Genomic DNA, 18,971 nt, shown 5'->3' with positions numbered 1-18,971 from the left:
TTCATATTACAAGAAGTAACATAATAATATAGGAGATTAAACGTATAAAATCCCAGTATTTTGAGGTAAATAATTAATTACTAAAACAATATAATATAATTATTTTGAAAGTATGTAGATACGTAGATATATTTTCGTGGATTAGTAACTAAACATGTTATCGAATTTTAATTGAGTGTATAAGACGAGTGTATTTTTTCAGGATACAATACAAATTTTTAAATTATTATTTATGAAGAGTTTATTTAACAAAAAAACTATACTTCATAATTTGTGGTAAACGACGTACCTACCTACTGGTTGGTATAAACTTCAGTTTTTTATGGCTATTTTATATTAAATTTAGCAGATATGTGTTCATTTTTTAATAAATATTTGTATCTGATTGTGTTTGGATATATAATTATTATAAATTTATCTACATCATTTTAAAATAATCGATTTCGGTTTTAAACATCTATTTCTATAGATTTTGAAAGTCATCGATCATTACAAGTTATATAGTACCTACCAATACTCTCTGTAAAGTGTGCGCCGCGCATCCTCACACATGTTTCATCCCCGCACAGTCCTCACATAAAAATATTGTAAAAGAAAATTTCCTTTGCCAGATTTTAGTTTTGCTCGAACGCACTAAACCATCAACCAACCACAAATCTTCGACTCATTTCTCTGAAGGCGAAGGACAAGTGCAACTAACGCGAGCACGCAAGTGAAATTATAATATTGAACAAAAAAAACCTAACATACAAAAAGTATATAGATTTAATATAAATATAAAAAAAACGTTCTGCAAATTTAGTACATATTTAATATATTTTATTTCCTATTTTTTAGTTTTAATGAAAAATTGTATGTGTGTGTTTGTGGGGGGGGGGGGGGTGTAAATTCACCGCACCGGGTGACGGCCCCTTCATTGACGGGTGACAACAACCCTAGTTACGCCACTGCTCGGTTGCATTGATTTTCCGTACACACAATAGAAAAATTAGAGGGAACGTCGGTACCTACATATATTTTTTTTAGATTTTCACCATAATAATATGTGAACTTTATTGGTTTGTGGAGATAAACGTCTCATATAATTTTATATTCATATCGCTGGATTAATAGGATATTTAAAAGGAGTCTTGACTGACCAAATTGCTAGACATTGAAGTCAAGTTGACACTTAATAATATTTTTTGTTTCACTTTCTATAGGTACGAACGTAGCATATAGGAAGCCAGCGAACCAATCGACGACAGTTCGAGGAGGAAGCGCCGGGAACGGAAATGACGGCGAGAGGACAACGGAACACGACGGACGTCGCTGCACGGAAACTCAGAGGGAGGCGTCGCCCTGGTGGCAAGTGGACCTCCTGAGACATTACGCGGTCAAGGTCGTGAGGGTCACTACAAGAGGATGTTGTGGTAAGCCATTTATTGACTTTTAAGTAGATATTTACTAGGAATAGTGAATGAACATATTTTAAAGTGTTGAATTTAATTAGCAATAAATTTCAAAAGTTCAAAATATGTCAATAAATCAAAAATGCGTAAGTCGTATTTTACTTTGTGTTAAACAAATATGATTTTCTAAATGTAAGCTTTATTTCTACAAATTAAAATACGTATCTATTTATTTTGCTTACATGTGACAAAATGTATGATACACGAAAAAAGAAACACAATTCTTTACACACATTGGCATTACAATCTTAATTTCGTCAAAACTTTTACCCTGCAACCACAGAATTATTGTTTTTTCCTTATACCCTGCGTATTATAATTATAAGGACAGTATTTTATGTTACAAAGAATTTTCAATTCAATTCAACTTTTCATTTTAATTTACAATGATGTAAATATATAAATCATCATCATCATTATAGTCATCTTCTGATATTTACACTGGAAAGTCAGTGCCGACATATTATTTCCACAACATTCGTGACAACGATAGGGTACACTTTGTATTTGAGTATACTTTTCTTAAATATATTATTAACTATAGCTAAAGTATCCACAAGAGATTTGCAGTGTAACATTTTATTTCTTTTTTTGTTCTCTTATTTTTATTTCGGAACAAATTTGATCGATTCTGATTGTTTACCGATGTTTTTATTTGTTTCAACAAAAACAATGTTTTTAATCTATAGTAATGAAATATAGAAACGATCTTCAATTATTTTATTTTGTATTTTTTAGGTCATCAACCTCTTCGTGATCTCGAGATTAGAGTGGGAAACAGCAGTAGTGATCTTCAAAGAAATCCTCTTTGCGCTTGGTTTCCAGGGACAATCGGTAAGTAACCATTCTCATACATTATTATAACTTTATGAGATTAGTATAATCTTAAGAAATATGTATGTGTTTTTTTGTTCACTATAATGATATATATTATGATATGTACTTATACCTCATTAAAATAACTGAACAAAAACACATTTATACTTTGTAAAGAAAAAGGGATTGTAACATACATATCATTGCTATTCAATCAAGCGGTTGGTGTTGCAATTTTAGAAATACACGACTAATAATTCCTGATCTTTGGCCCCTGCTGTATGGCATTTAGCTAATATGAAGGAAGTATTGCTTAGGAAATATTTTTATCGGCTGTAATAAAACGAAAAGAATATTGAAACTGAAGGGAAATCTCTATGGATAAACAAGGCTAGATAAACCGTGTTGTGCCACGGCTGTGCAATCTTCTAATATATAAAAATTAATATTTGTGTGTTTGTTTGTTCGTATTTAATGCGCAGCCATACCGTTCATCCGATTGCGATAAAACTTTGTAAACTTATTGCTTGCACTTGCGGGAAGAGTATAGGCTATACTAATATATAAAAATGAATGTCTGTCTGTCTGTATGTCTGTCTGTCTGTGTGTCTGTCCCGTATGCGTTCCTATACCATTCATCCGATTGCAATGAAATTTTGGTAAGTGGTTGTATGCATACCCATAAAGGTTTCTGAATTAGAAAATCATCATCTTCTTCTTCTTCTTCATTATATTTTCTTTTATTCGTATGGTTCCTATACCATTCATCCGATTGCAATGAAATTTTGGTAAGTGGTTGTATGCACTGCACACCCATAAAGGTTTTTGAATTAGAAAAATCATCATTTTCTTCTTCTTCTTCATTCTATCTTCTTTTATTCGTATGGTTCCTATACCATTCATCCGATTGCAATGAAATTTTGGCAAGTGGTTGTATGCACACCCATGAAGGTTTCTAAATTAGAAAAATCATCATTTTCTTCTTCTTCTTCATTCTATCTTCTTTTATTCGTATGGTCCCTATACCATTTATCCGATTGCGATGAAACCTTCATCAGTTGTTGTGGTAACACCCGCAATGGTTTTTGAATTAGTACAACCATCTTCTTCTTCTTCTATTCTATATTCTTCTATTCGTATGCGTTCCTATTCCATTCATCCGATTGCAATAAAATTTTCGTCAGTAATTGTGCCAACACCCGCAAAGATTTCTGAATTAGTACAACTATCTTCTGCTTCTTCTTCATTCTATCTTCTTTTATTCGTATGGTCCCTATACCATTCATCCGATTGCAATGAAACCTTCATCAGTTATTGTGGTAACACCCGCAATGGTTTTTTAATTAGTACAACCATCTTCTTCTTCTTCTTCTTCTTCTATTCTATATTCTTCTATTCGTATGCGTTCCTATTCTATTCATCCGATTTCAATAAAATTTTCGTTAGTAATTGTGCCTACACCCGCAAAGGTTTCTGAATTAGTACAACCATCTTCTTCTTCTTCTTCTTCATTCTATCTTCTTTTATTCGTATGGTCCCTATACCATTTATCCGATTGCGATGAAACCTTCGTCAGTTGTTGTGGTAACACCCGCAATGGTTTTTGAATTAGTACAACTATCTTCTTCTTTTTCTTCTTCTATTCTATATTCTTCTATTCGTATGCGTTTCTATTCCATTCATCCGATTGCAACAAATTTTTCGTCAGTAATTGTGCCAACACCCACGAAGGTTTCTGAATTGGTACAACCATCTTCTTCTTCTATTCTATCTTCTATTAGTATGCGTTCCTATACCATTCATCCGATTGCAATGAAATTTTGATCAACTGTTGTGCTCACGCCGCAAAGGTCTCTGAATTGTTACAACTATTGTCTTTTTCTTCTATTCTATCTTCTTCTATTTGTATGCGTTCTTATACCATTCATCCGATTGCGATGAAATTTTGACCAGTTGTTGTGAGCACGCCCGCGAAGAGTTCTGAATTAGTACAACCATCTTCTTCTTCTTCTATTCGTATGCGTTCCTATACCATTCATCCGATTGCAATGAAACTTTGGTGAGTTGTTGTGCCCTTGCCCGCAAAGGTTTCTGAATTACTACAATCATCTTTTTCTTCTTCTATTTGTATGCGTTCTTATGCCATTCATCCGATTGTGATGAAATTTTGACCAGTTGTTGTGCGCAAGCCCGCGAAGGTTTTTGAATTAGTACAGCCATATTCTTCTTCTTCTATTCGTATGCGTTCCTATACCATTCATCCGATTGCAATGAAACTTTGGTGAGTTGTTGTGCCCTTGCCCGCAAAGGTTTCTGAATTACTACAATCATCTTTTTCTTCTTCTATTTGTATGCGTTCTTATGCCATTCATCCGATTGTGATGAAATTTTGACCAGTTGTTGTGCGCAAGCCCGCGAAGGTTTTTGAATTAGTACAGCCATCTTCTTCTTCTTCTATTCGTATGCGTTCCTATACCATTAATCCGATTGCAATGAAACTTTGGTGAGTTGTCATGCGCATGCCACGAAGGTTTCTGAATTATAAAATCATCTGCTTATACTATTCGTATGCGTTCCTATACCATTCATCCGATTGCGATGAAACTTTTGTCAGTTGTGTGCGGTTTCTAAATTATTATTATATAACATACAAAGTTTGTTGTTTGTTTGTTCCATCCAATTTTGATTTTTTTTTTACTACATATTTATAACATTAATAACGTTTTCATATTTTGGATTCGATATTAATTTAGTGCTCTTATGTTTGACCTTTACTCCTATTATAATTATTTTCATATTGCCATATTGTATTACACAGATATTTTAATATTAAAGAAATAATTACCTCTTATTATTTTTCAAATATCTAAGATAAATATAACCACGAAGCGACCCCGTGCGAAGCCGGGTACTTCAGCTAGTAGTATATAAAAACCTGCTTTAGAAAAACAATAATATTGTTGGAAGATAGATCTGCAATTAAATATTTTATATTTTAATTAGCTACTTAATCATGGATGTATTATTTGTAGCATTATTTTTCCAGTGACATCTAGCTAGATAAAGTGATATCTTTAAACTTAAACCGAATTAAAATGTCCACCTTTTACACTTTCACCCTCAAAGTGTATGTGAATTCAAAAACTGCTTGCTGGTGTATATTTTTTTGCGATCACAAACAAACACAATAAGAATCATAAAACGTCTAACACGCATTATCTACCGTTAATCTTGGGGGTAATGAATCTAATAAACAATAACTTGGATGGAGAACGGTTTATTTATATTTTAAGATTGAGAGGGCTCGCACATCAGAACTCGCCGCATGCGTCTTACGACGAATTCGTCGATGTGACGTCATTGTAAACCAAGAAACAAACGTTATCAAATGGACCTTCGCAGATTGGCCGATGCAACTGCAACTCTGCGACCCTGCGACATTCGTCTAGTTGCAATGGCCAAAGCGTGCATGTCGATCTCGGGAATGTCACCTCCGCGCAAGCGCACAGCTGGCGGCCATCGGTCATTTCTGTCTTTGTCTCTGTCTACAATGTCATTGCTCGCTCACGCCGCCGCGTTTGACGTTTGTTCATACAATCAACACAATAAAAATGGCAGACGAGAGACTTCTCTTTTTTCGTGTTTGACGTTTGCCGCTGGGCAGATGTGCGAGGATGTACGATGCAACATTCGTCGAAATTTTGTCAACTTTTGATTTATGGCCGTTAGGCACACAAGGCGAATTGTGATGTGCGAGCCGGCTAAGACAGCGAACAGTTTACAATAATAATTGAGGGGTGTATTTTCAAGGTGGACTTATCCTACTACTTGACGAAAATGAGTTATAAATACTAGAATTTAAAGGGTAAAATTTTGAACAAGTATTTTTTCTATGGAAGAACCTAATAGCATTCAATCCAGTAGAAAAATCAACTTCAAAATCGGTGTTAGTAACAAAGGTAACATTTTTCAATACAAAAAGCATATTGTGTAACATCAACACAGTAAACAGTTTTTTGGCTTTTGCCAAAAATTTGTTGAAGTTAGTGGAATAAGTTCACTTTGACAATACACGCCTCAATTATTCCACAAATTAGTGTAAAAAGTACGACTCCATATACCCGAAGCCCACTAGAATTATTGTGGGAACAGGTAAAATGTTTGTTATACAACTTTTTCCTAATTTCGGACATATTATCTCTCTACGTTGTAGCCAACTCTTTGTTATAAAATCGTTATATGGCATATTATCGATGTTCTAACATTGACACCTCGTATACTATAATTCAATATTTTTGACAGGAACGTGTTAAAATGTTAAATAAAATCAATTATTCAAATTAAATAAAAATAAAAATACAGTTATATTAAAAATGAACTAAATTATTTTTGCACTAAGCGTAATTTTGTTTTTATTTATTTTCATTTAATAGTTTTTGTATGACAATCTAACTACCCCCTGTCAAAAATATTGAATGTCAGATACGAGGTGTCAATATTAGACAATCGTTATGTCGACGCGTAATCCGAGAAGGGGGGGGTCAATTTATTGGGTTATTACTACTGACATATTTTGTCATCACTTAGGCTTAGAATGTACGGTGTCATCCATGTTCTGCATATCCTACCTACAGGATGTCACAGCTATTATCATTATCGCACTAATAAAATCTAGGCCCGATAAACTTAATACATAGTACAATCGAACATATAGTGCAGGATCCCATAGACTTTTCGTATACATAATATGCAGAACGCATTCTGACAATTGGAATAGGTTCTAGGGGTCACCAAGATATATAATGTCGATGTTGCCAGGCGATATTAGTGGTCAATTTTTTTTTATTGAGGTTTTAATTTTTTTTCTTATAACCCACCAAAAATTGTTCTGAGTTCTTCAATAAAACCAAGACCGAATCGGAGATTGATTGAAAATGCAATAATTGTACCATGCCATCGGCACGGTCGTAGAACGGTTCGTCCCATTTGAAAAAATAAAACTAGCGAGCAGTGCAATGTGTTCAAAATTATCGATTCTTAGGATCCTCTTTGGCTTAAATTATTTTATTTAGTAGCATTTTTGTATAGAATCACCCAGATTGCTTTTTTACCATATTTTATGCATATGACATTAGTTTTAGTATTATGGTTAATACAGAAACTCTGTAGGTTGCACATATAGGTAGGTGAATAAATGAAATCACGATAACCACTAACCACACTAAGTACACATTTATAAAAAGAAGCAACAAGTCAAGTGTTCAAACTGCTCTAAGTATCTTGATCACAGTTTTTACAAACACTACTTACACATTTGCACAATGATATACATATCAACGCCGATTTCTTATAACTACATTGTTATGGATCTGTAACTCCCCTCTGTATAATATCTCCGCAATGACAACAAATTATCTTTTGTTTGATTCATCGACACCCTAAGTTACTAATAATGTACTATTGTTAAGAATATTCGATCGATGTGATTTCAACTATTACAATGTAGGTACCTACTCAATATTATATTATTGATCAACCCCAATTTATCCACCCTATCTAACTGTGTTACTACACACATATAAACCCTTGTACATGAAGTAAGCATTACTAATATTACTTACTTACTATTTCATATTAATACTATTGTAAATGATCCTTGGAGTCATTCAACTCGGACCATTCAACTTGTTCAAACATAATTCAGCTCTGCTCACCGAGTTGTTTCACTGCGGATCGAACCCTATTGAGTTCTTTCCCTTTTATTTATACACCATGTAATTGTAAATTGAGTATTGACGAATAAGCATCTCTGAAGATTAACATCCATCGAGTCTTATTACTGACATGAACCTTCCACTGGATCACGAGAAGGATCGGAGCCCGTTGGTAAGGATTTCCGTTGCCGAAAACATAACAACATGATAATGTACGGCAGTTAGAATTACATTTGCATGGCTTAACTAAATAATTTGGTAGAGGTTCATTCGTCATTTGACTTGGATACAAATTATTTTCTCGTAACTCAAAGCCAAGTTGTAGGAAATCAGTAGACTCAATAGTGTATCAGATGAGATTTTCCATAAATAAACTTGTGCTGAAGCCCTTAAACAGTGTAAATACTTATAATATGTAAGCCTTGAAGATTCTCCCTTAGATGTGGTGGATTAATTGCAAAGATTCTTTTGTGAGCCCTCAAAATAAATTACAGCTTGTTAAATTTATTTGCAAAAATGCTCCCACATTTGCAAAAATCAACGAAGAAAGTGAGCTGTAGATTTGTGATGGATTTGACAACCCCACACAATGGTTTAAATTGTAGTGACCAATTTTCAATGACGCCATTGATTTAAAATCAAAGTCATTAGATTCTAGAATAAACTCTAGATTCTAGAATGTTCTGTCATATATTTCATGCTGTAAAAATGCAAAATTTGGAGATTAACACAGTCCCGATACAGATGTTTTAATCTTAGGCATTTATTTCTGGAATAAACTTGCAACGATTGGTTGTCGTGGATTATGGTATGAGGGATCTCAAAAGAAATCCCGTGTTTTAGGATGCCATTTGACAGCCTGCTGAATCTCTTGGTGAAAATAATTGTAATATTTTGCCAGTATATTCTTTAACCGGCTGTGACACCACTAGTTGCATAGATACAAAAAACAAGCTTTAACCATCTCGTCAAAGAGTTTTGTTCAGGATGCACTTTCAGCTTTAGGAAATGGATTGTTGGAGACCACAGCAGTTTCAAGACGTGGAAAAAGTTTGCAATTACCTATTATACAGTAAGTAGTAAATAAAAAACAACAGCGGATGAACTTCGATATAAATGTATTTCCCAAAATATTGGATTTAGTTTAAATTTGTCAAGAGTGATATGCACATATGATTCATTGTATTTACACTGTTTAAAGGCTTCAGCACAAGTTTATTTATGGAAAAGCTCATCTGATCCACTATTTGTAATTCTAACTGCCGTACACTATCATGTAGTTATAAGAAATCGGCTTTGACATGTATATCATTGTGCAAATGTGTAAGTAGTGTTTGTAAAAACTGTGATCATGATACTTAAAGCAGTTTGAACACATGACTTGTTTCTTTTCTTTAATAAATGTGTACTTAGCGTGGTTAGTGGTTATCGTTATTTCATATATTCACTTACCTATATATGCAACCTACACTGCTTCTGGATTAGCCATAATACTAAAACGAATGTCATATGCATATAATATGGTAAAGAAAGCAATCTGGGTGATTCTATACACAAATGCTACTAAATAAAATAATTTAAGCCAAGGAGGATCCTAAGAATCGATAATTTTGAACACATTGCACTGCTCGCTAGTTTTATTTTTTCAAATGGGACGAACCGTTTTACGACCATGCCGATGGCATGGTATAATTATTGCATTTTCAATAAATCTCTGATTCGGTCCTGATTTTATTGAAGAACTCAGAACAATTTTTGGTGGGTTATAAGAAAAAAAATTAAAACCTCAATAAAAAAAAATTGACCACTAATATCGCCTGGCAACATCGACATTATATATCTTGGTGATCCCTAGAACCTATTCCAATTGTCAGAATGCGTTCCGCATATTATGTATACGACAAGTCTATGGGATCCTGCACTAATAATCTATTTCGTGGTTCCATAAACTTCATTGGCAGTTTATTTAATTGGCTATTACCAACTGTCAGCTCTAAATATAGGAAAGTGCGTAATGGAACAAATGAAAATGTTCATGCTACTTAAATAATTGTATTCGATTGCTTACTAAGAATAATTATTATATTTTACATTCTATTTCCTTTAATGTAGCGGTTCTCAAACTGAGGTCCGTGGTCTCCTAGGGGAGACCTTTTCCGTAGGACCGCGAAAAACGAAACGCATATTTATACTATTTATATTTTTATAATTATAGCATGTAACATTTGTCGCTATTGATGAAAAAGAGCTTGAGGTAGATGGCGATATCCTTGAGGTGATGAAACTGCATATAATTATTCATTCTTAGCGAAGAAATTTCTAACTATTTTCCTGACCTACGAGAATTTGAAAAATACTATCGTTTTATCACCCATTTGTACTCTCCATTAGTGATCTGCCTTCGTAGGACAATTTATTTCGGGAACAGTTTATTGATTTGATAGATGATGGGGGTGCAGAACAGGTTTTCCGTGAAACGTGATGTAGTGATTTTTGGATTGAAATGGCACAGTCCTATCCTGATGTTGAAAAGATGGCTCTAAGAGTGCTGATTCCATTCGCAACCACCTATGAGTGTGATACGGCTTTTTCTACACTACTACCTATTCAGATGATATAGATTTTATTTTTTTTATTAAAGGGGTCCGCGAATCATCGAACAATTTTTAAAGGGACCACCACGCAGGAAATTTTAAAAAGTTTGAGAAGCGCTGCTTTAATGGAAAGTAAAATCTCGAAGCTTCGCTCAATTGTATTAAATTTAATGCCTACATTAGTCTGTGTTCATTAACTTTCTGATTGACTTAAAATTGCCGCGACTGTCAGCAGTGCCAAAACAATATTTATTTAAGATCATTGTTTTGTGTGCCGGTGTGCGAGTCGCACGCGATGTCGGCCTCGGCTCCACCTTCAAAGTGTCTCTGGATTCTGTTCTGGCGAAGAAGTGATCGTCTGTGCTGTCACAAAACAATGGAGAAAATCGCTCTGCTTTCATTTCACTCTTATATCTCATTAAAATAATAACAATAATTGAGATTTACGTTAACCTTGCTCAATGAAATTCGTCATGGGAATCTCAGCATGTTTTATATTATTATGTCACAAAAATTGGTGAAAACACACTTTAAATAGGTACTTACTTATAATTTGCCTATTTGACGGCATTATTTAAGTATTATTTGAAAGAAGTTTTGTAACAAGAATATAAAATAATTACAAGATAAAAAGAACTTTTTATATACAACGTTTTTAAATTTTCTGTTGAATTATTATGCTCAATATGCTCAAACTTGTACTTGATATGAAGTAAATAAAAAACAAACATACAAATATAGAATACTGAAATGTCATTTTGACATTTAATTTTGATTTCCGTAGTAACGCACGTATATATTAATAATTTAGTTGCTAGGACCACCCCTTAGCAACCAATAATAGTCTTTTACTTTTTACGGATTTTTCTGAAATAACTTTTCATACAAAACAGAATTAACTGAATATTAATTCAATTCTGCTTAAAGATGGCTAAAAGTATCAAAAGAATGCATTGGCATCGTGTTCTGATATATTCTAAAAGTTTCAAATTTCTAGCTAGTCGGGAAGTTAGTTAAAAATCGATTGCAATATTTTTACTGGACAAATAATAATACGAGCTAATAAAAACTAATAAGCATTTTTTTGTTAAATTAAATACCTAAGACCTTGTTTAGATGGCGCGTGTTTCACTTTGTTTTACGCGCAAGTAACAACTATGAGTTGCGCCCATATAACGCGATTCATTTGACATAATGTGACGTAATACATTTTTTAATGGGCATAAAAAACAAGCGCAACTAGGTCGTGACACACGGCTTCAGAGATTTAATATCTAACTAGCAATTGTTTGTACAACTTATTTTGAAATGGCCTTAAAAACGTCGCGTTATCAAGAGTTTGGCGAGTGCTTGCGCGATTGCAATGCGAAGCTCAATGCCTGAATAAACCCAAGACCAAAAAATAACAAATCGCGCCACCTGGACAAGGCATAAGGTGTTTTATTTACGTTTTCAGCATTTGCTTCTGCTATAAAATTTCTTTCGCTACATTTTTTGTCTTCTTCCGTATTAGATACTACAGTCCACGATTAACTTTGACCGTCTACAATCTATAATTTACGTAACTCCTACTTCCTATCTGCTATCTACTAGATTTTTCCGACACGACAACTTTTATGACAAGATTCGTAAAATTAATGCAACAATAAAATATTTAGGTACCAATAGACTATAGCAAAATAATTATTCTTATCAATTATACCATTAAAAGTGTTAACGTACCATAAGGTAATGGAAATATGAGATAGGTAATAAAGGTCTACTGACCCAGGGAAGTTTTTTTGAAATCTGTGGTATGAAAAATTTGAACGCGTCAGTACACCCTCCCTACAATGTATATTTGACATGCATTAGACTTTTTGACTGCGACCCGTTATCATGCCGCATCTTCTCATTTGAATGAGAATCCGTTTTGCAAACCCTCTCTCCAGTTCTCTTACTGCAATCTTGGCGTTCTCAAGAATATCTCTAAGTCACAACTAGGGATTCCAATCCCGGTATCCTGAGCTGTTTTCGATACCTATGAATCCCGGGACTGATAAACATAATCCCGAAACTTTCGGGATTGATTTTTTTTATCAATTTTTATGGAAAATAAAATATAACAGAAAAAATACTTTTAATATCTACATTAAAAATAAACTGAGTTTGAATGAAATTTGATTTATACCCATGTATAAGTTGCCGATTCATTTTATTTTTTCACATAAATTAATAAAAATGAGAAAGATTGGAAAAAAACAATGCTTTGCACTTTTAACAAAGTAATTCCACCATGATCTCATACTTTTTACGGCAGTTTCATATTTGGCTGACTAATTAGATTATTTATGAAGAGAAAAGGCCATAAGTACACCATGATTTGCTTTACTATTTTAAATCTCGCTAATCCATTCATTAAGTCTTTACTATCAGAAACAGCAAACTCATATTAAATTCACATTATTATTTATATTACAATATTATTTACTCCATTAAACTTATGTATTTCCAAGATTGAACGTATACAATATTAACAATAAATGTCTTAAATAGTATAAATTAAACTAGATTTATTTTTGACCGATTTTATCAATGTTATTTGTAAATATAAAAATTTCATATTAACAATGGAAAAAAATGCCAATACCGGGATTGTCAAATTGTAATCCCGAAATCCCGGGATCAGAATTTTGGCTCGGGGTTGGATTCCCTAGTCACAACGTTGTCGTTCAAATTTAGGGCATTGTACCACTGTCTTCAATGATCTCCTGAATCACTTCTCCCTATGAGGACAACAAATCTTTTACCCATTGTGTGGTCTGATGTTAATCTGAATATAAGCTTGAAGTGATTTCTGCTGAGAGATGACTGTAGTAGGCGAGGTAGTATGGACTTACGCATTTCCTCTTGTCTATGGATGCTCTGTAGTGGAAATCTATCCACATGCTTTGACATATTTCCTTTACAGACTTTTCTTTTCTTTATTGTTATCCAAAAAAAAAATGTCAAAAATCTGCGTTTATTTTAAAATCTCGACATCATTACATTGTAATATAAAGTAGCCCTACTTCCATTCTGTAATGATTGTGTTTTTCTCCATGAGTATCAGGTATGTATGTGCGTGTCCAGAAATTTGTACGTATGTAGTTCGCCGTATCACACTTCACCGTGAAATGTTGTATCGGAAATATATGGTCATACCGTCCAACCTTTTAAAATAATAAAATACGGTCCTTGTCGGTGTACAGGAAGAAAGCAGCAAACAAATTTTGAAAATAGCCGATATACTGGATTATTAATTGTTAGGTAAAGTTAGGTTAGATTTTCATTCTTGAAGTCTTGAATTTTGTCAAAATCGGATGTGAAAATAGAGATGACCATATTAGTATACGGTCATCTCATTCCGATAAGAAAGCTTACAGCGAACTGTGCTACAGTGAAATGTAATACGTACAATTTACATGTAACCATTAATTATTATTATGTGTGCTTAAAATGCAATGTTGTATTTTTCAGTTTATAACATCTTCATCATATTATTTTGTTTTCCATAGATAATATTAAATTTCTGTCAAAATACACAACCATTTTCTCCCAAGGAGGGGCCAGCGCTGTGTAGGTACCTGTTAGATTAATTCTCAGCCATTAAATTAGCATATAATAGGTAATTTTCAATGTCGTTTACATAAACCAACGGTTAGAAATAAAAAAAGGTACCAACCGTTATCTCATTCTGAATCGCAAGAAGTGGTTTTCCTTCAATGTATTAAACAACTGACCTTCTATTTTTATCTGCAGGTAGGTACTGGAGGATACTTGCCTTGCCGTAGAATCGTAGATTATTATTATGTTTTAGTACATGGAGATTTTTATCCAACAGGAATGAGTTCTAATCAAAATGTATCTATCTGGTTAATAATACGTAATAATAATTTTAATACAACCGTAGTCAACGAATCAAAAATAAGTATAGGTAACCTTAAAAATACTATGAAGGACTTAAGTCACTTAAGGCTGATAAGCCAACAAATTAATATTTCCTGCCTTGTGGTATTCGGCACTTTAAATAATTATAATCGAACAAGAAGATTAATAAAGCACTTAGCACAAAAAAAAATTGCGTTGTATGTTTATATAATAATTATATATATTGTGTTTATTATTTATAACAGAAAAAGGAATGGTCACATTCAAATATTAAAGTGACACATTCAATAAAAAATATTTATAATATGAACATAAAGGTAAAAAGTTAAAATTGAAACACTTATAAATTCGTATGGTGGTTGCCAAAAGTTGGTAAGTCGATAATTTAGGTATTTAGGGTTAACAACGAATTATGTATACCTACTAGAAAAAAAAATCATGGTCATCCGATATATAGAACATGCAGATAAATTACAAAATAATTTGCATTATAGGTACCTGATTTTAGAAGGCATGACAAACTTCAAATTGCAATTTCTCTCTATTATAATCAGCAGTATTATAAGCAGTAACCACACGTAAATGATAATGCGATGTTTGTACATTTTATATTATCAGAAGGTTTAACTCCTTAAAAATATGACTAAATAATTAAATGTTCATAATATAGAAGCAGAAGGTTTGGCCACTTAAAAAAATGATAAAGTCCATATAATTTCGACATATTATTGTGTTCTACGAAAACGTCTCCAAATGTCGTATAGCTAAAAAAATATATGAACTATCAGAAAATTTAATAAAACGTAAACAAAGAAAGAGTTTTATCATATCGTATCACGTAGATACGTAAATCAAAGTTTGCAGCAACACTAACCAAAATTAAAAAATCTAATCCAGGGGTGTACCAGCGCACAATGGCAAAATAAGTATTAAGTCATCACGCATAAAGATGCATTTTAGGTTAGTGATTATCAAACATTTTCGTTTCATTGCATACAATATTATGACGTGCATTAATGTTTAACGGCACCCTCTTGGAGGTTTACAATTTTCGCTGTACATACATATTATCTGAGGGACATTGTGAAACAACAAAATAGTAAAGATTAAAAAGTATTGGTGAAAGTATTAGGGCTTCATAAGTTAATTCAGGTGGGTGGCAATATGGGGACACTCCCAGAGGATGTGATCGACATCCTGCAATTCGACACATAAGCAAGTCGGAGAGCCAGGCTGACAGAGCTTGGAGGCAAAACCACCGTGTCCGGCTTAGAATTGAGAAGTTCAATGGTCTGGAGTCAATCTGGTTATCTCCATGCACCACTTTATATTGAAAAGTCATCAAAGAGGATATTCCATATAAGGCAGTAGCGATGGGTAGAGGTAGACTGTTAAGATCCGTCATAAATAGTGCACATTAAACTTTGTTAGCCATGTGTATTTGTTTTTATTGAACTATGACTACAATTATTTACACCTATTTAAACCAAACCAGAATAGTTTTGGTATATTTTGGGCGATGCGACAAATTGTGCACACTTTTTCATTCATATTTATTTGTTTTTGTTGGATTAAGAACACATAAATATGTCATATTGTTGGTTCATTTTTTTTTAAATTCATTAAACCCTGTCTAAACCAAACTATAATAGATAACAATATTATTCTATCAGCTATAAAATATTCAATGTTATGTATGATTTAATTGCATAATTTTAGATATTTTATAGATAGACGAGAATTTTTGACTATTACCTAATATGGCTTGGATTAGGCAGGGTTTAATTGAATTTTAAAACTAACCAACACCATCTGTAAATTATTGTACTCTTATTTCGATGAAAACAAATACGAATGACTGACAAAGTTTAGTGTGCACTATTTATGCGCGGATCTTAACAGCCTACCTCCACCCTTCGCATCTGATAGAAGGGGTGCAAGGACTGATCACTTGGGACCCCCCATTGTTAATCGAAGCTTACACAATAGGTACCACTATTCAATACATTTAATACTACGCTTACAATATTTTGTATCAAGACTATGTAAATATTTTAATAATGTGTCGATCAGATTTTTATTAATTGATTTATATTTGTTTCTACAGATGAAGGCAGCACCAAGACTTTTACATGTGCGAGGCCTCTTATTGGACAACACGTATTTCTTCAGCTGGTCGGAGTAGAAGGCTCGCTGTCACTTTGCGAAGTCGAAGTGTTCACAACAGAAGGTAATAAATTTGCTTTAATAATTATTATGAACCCGATTATCCAGCGATCATAATCAATCAATATCTATGTTCAGTCACTTACAAAATTGGTATATGGCTCAATTTATATTCGCCAAGGCCTGATCTTGAAAAAGCAAAGTGAAATCAAGTTTTTATGGAGAGTTAATTTATGGGTTTCGATAGATAATCTATAAATCAAAATTTATCGTTTATATATTTTAGTGGACGTAAATCAACTGTGCTCTAAATGAAACTGCGATTTCAACATGTTCAATCAATATGCATTTTGTCGAAAATTGTTACAAATGTAGATACTCTCCAAGTATATTATATTCGTGTGTACTAGACATGGCCACCACAAGTGCTCTAGCCTGAGGGGCCCGACGAGGCAATTCGACCAGATAAATGAGATAAACAAACATCACAAATTTGCTTTGATAGTAAAAAAAGGAATACTGAAATGTCATTTTAACATTTCATATTGATTTCCATAATAACGCACGTATATATTAATAATTTAGTTGCTAGAGCCTAGGTTGCTAGGAGCTTTAATAGTAAAAAATAGTCGCCTGCGGCGCTATTTTTCTTCAATAATACCTATTATTATTTAAAATTATGTGGTTGTGCGATAAAAAAATAATTGTGTATCGATACTCTACAATTCCATAATTCAAATAGATAGATTAAAATATACAAAAAAAAACACTAAATATACACATTAATATCACCGCGTACACCATTTGGAAAACACTACTATAGAGCGTCACTCTGCCTTTATCCTTACGATAGGTAGGGGGGCCCGTTTCAGAATGTGGGGGACATGGTACTCGAGCAGGGGTTCCTAACCTTTTTGTCATTGGGAGTACATTTATAGCCAAAAATGGAATGGTGGGATTTTTTTTCCAATGAAACTACACCACTTGACCGAAAATAAATACTAAATATTAGTTATTTTTTAACAATCTCTAGTCAATAACCCTGTGTCAATAAAATTATTACCTTAAATATAATGAAATATAAAATTACAATAATAATATGTACCTAATCATAATTGTATAATGTAATTATTTTGGGCACGTCTTGAAAGAAATAATGTCAAGCACAAAAACAGCAGTGAATCGTGACAAACTGAGCACGTAGACAGCTATAGACTAAGATCGTGATGCAGAACCATCTGGATAATCTTGGCTATAAACACCATCAAGAGTTGCTAATTTAGCTCGACTTCCTTAGGCGCGTCTTGACCATATTTTAAGTTTCAATTGGTATCGTTCTGGGCCTTCTTCCGTAGATTTACTACCTTGCTATATGACGTATTATTATGTATGGATAGTGTAGGCGACACAATGTAAGTTGCCGATATTGGAAGATTAAAGATTAAAGGCGCGTATGTTAGGTACTTACGCGCGTGAGTATGGTTCTGCATCGCGCTCTAAATCCGAATTATCATCCACTAGGCAGCAGTACTGCTAGTTGCGCACCAGATACCTATATGCAGTTTTAATCATTTCTGAAATAAATGTAGTTGCTTGTTCAATCATACATCAATCATAAATTTAATATATCCAATCAACTAACATAAATATTGAATTGCAATTAATTTCATCAATCGATTAAAAATATTATAAAAATCAATATTTAAATATAATACATAAATGCACAAATGAGTCGACGCAAGCAAAAGTACTCGCTGTAGGTACTAGAACTAGAGCAGTGATGGCTAACCTATGGCAAGTGTGCTACTAGTGGCACGCGAGATGATTTTACATGGCACGCAAATTTTTTTGAATAGAAAAAAATCCTACAATAATTTTTAAAAAAAACATAAAAAAGTGTTACAAATAAATGTATACATAATATTAAAAAATAATGACGACATAGCAATGGGTATTTTCTTCGATTTACACCAATCGATTCGCAAACGGAAACGTTGAAATTCATACAAAAATGACAGATCGCATTGTATAAAAACACCAGACAAACACTATTCAAGAATAAGCATTACGTTTAATGTAAATATATAATTGCATAGGCCGGTCCTTAGGCTTTATGCACCACATAATATTATCACACTGATCTCATCAGGCGACGGGGGAACTCTGGGGAGAGCTAAAAGTAGGGAGCTGAAATTTGCCAGAAATGTAGCTCTCAATTATCTTATTGGCCAAAAATAGTCTATCAATCCGAGTGGAAATCTAATTAATAATAATTGAATACAGTTTTCTTACGTGTATTACGATTGATTATCATCTCATAT

The 18,971-nt window shown here is 33.2% G+C and overlaps 1 protein-coding gene across 1 annotated transcript in view; it reads left to right on the top strand.

The window, feature by feature from the left end:
* The window catches only part of fw (CUB and Sushi multiple domains furrowed), a 266,332-nt gene that overhangs the window by 197,385 nt on the left and 49,976 nt on the right, over positions 1-18,971 (top strand). The window contains exons 3-5 of the mRNA XM_085941650.1: positions 1,203-1,412; positions 2,190-2,285; positions 16,592-16,714. Coding sequence (XP_085797776.1) covers positions 1,203-1,412; positions 2,190-2,285; positions 16,592-16,714 — 429 coding nt within the window. The remainder of the gene's footprint in view (positions 1-1,202; positions 1,413-2,189; positions 2,286-16,591; positions 16,715-18,971) is intronic.

Source organism: Rhyacophila brunnea, unplaced genomic scaffold (genome assembly GCF_057557595.1).
Source record: "Rhyacophila brunnea isolate RB1 unplaced genomic scaffold, BYU_Rbru_1.0 scaffold_1, whole genome shotgun sequence".
In the NCBI taxonomy this organism is placed as follows: Eukaryota; Metazoa; Arthropoda; class Insecta; order Trichoptera; family Rhyacophilidae; genus Rhyacophila; species Rhyacophila brunnea.
This window is presented reverse-complemented; position numbering and strand designations above follow the sequence as displayed.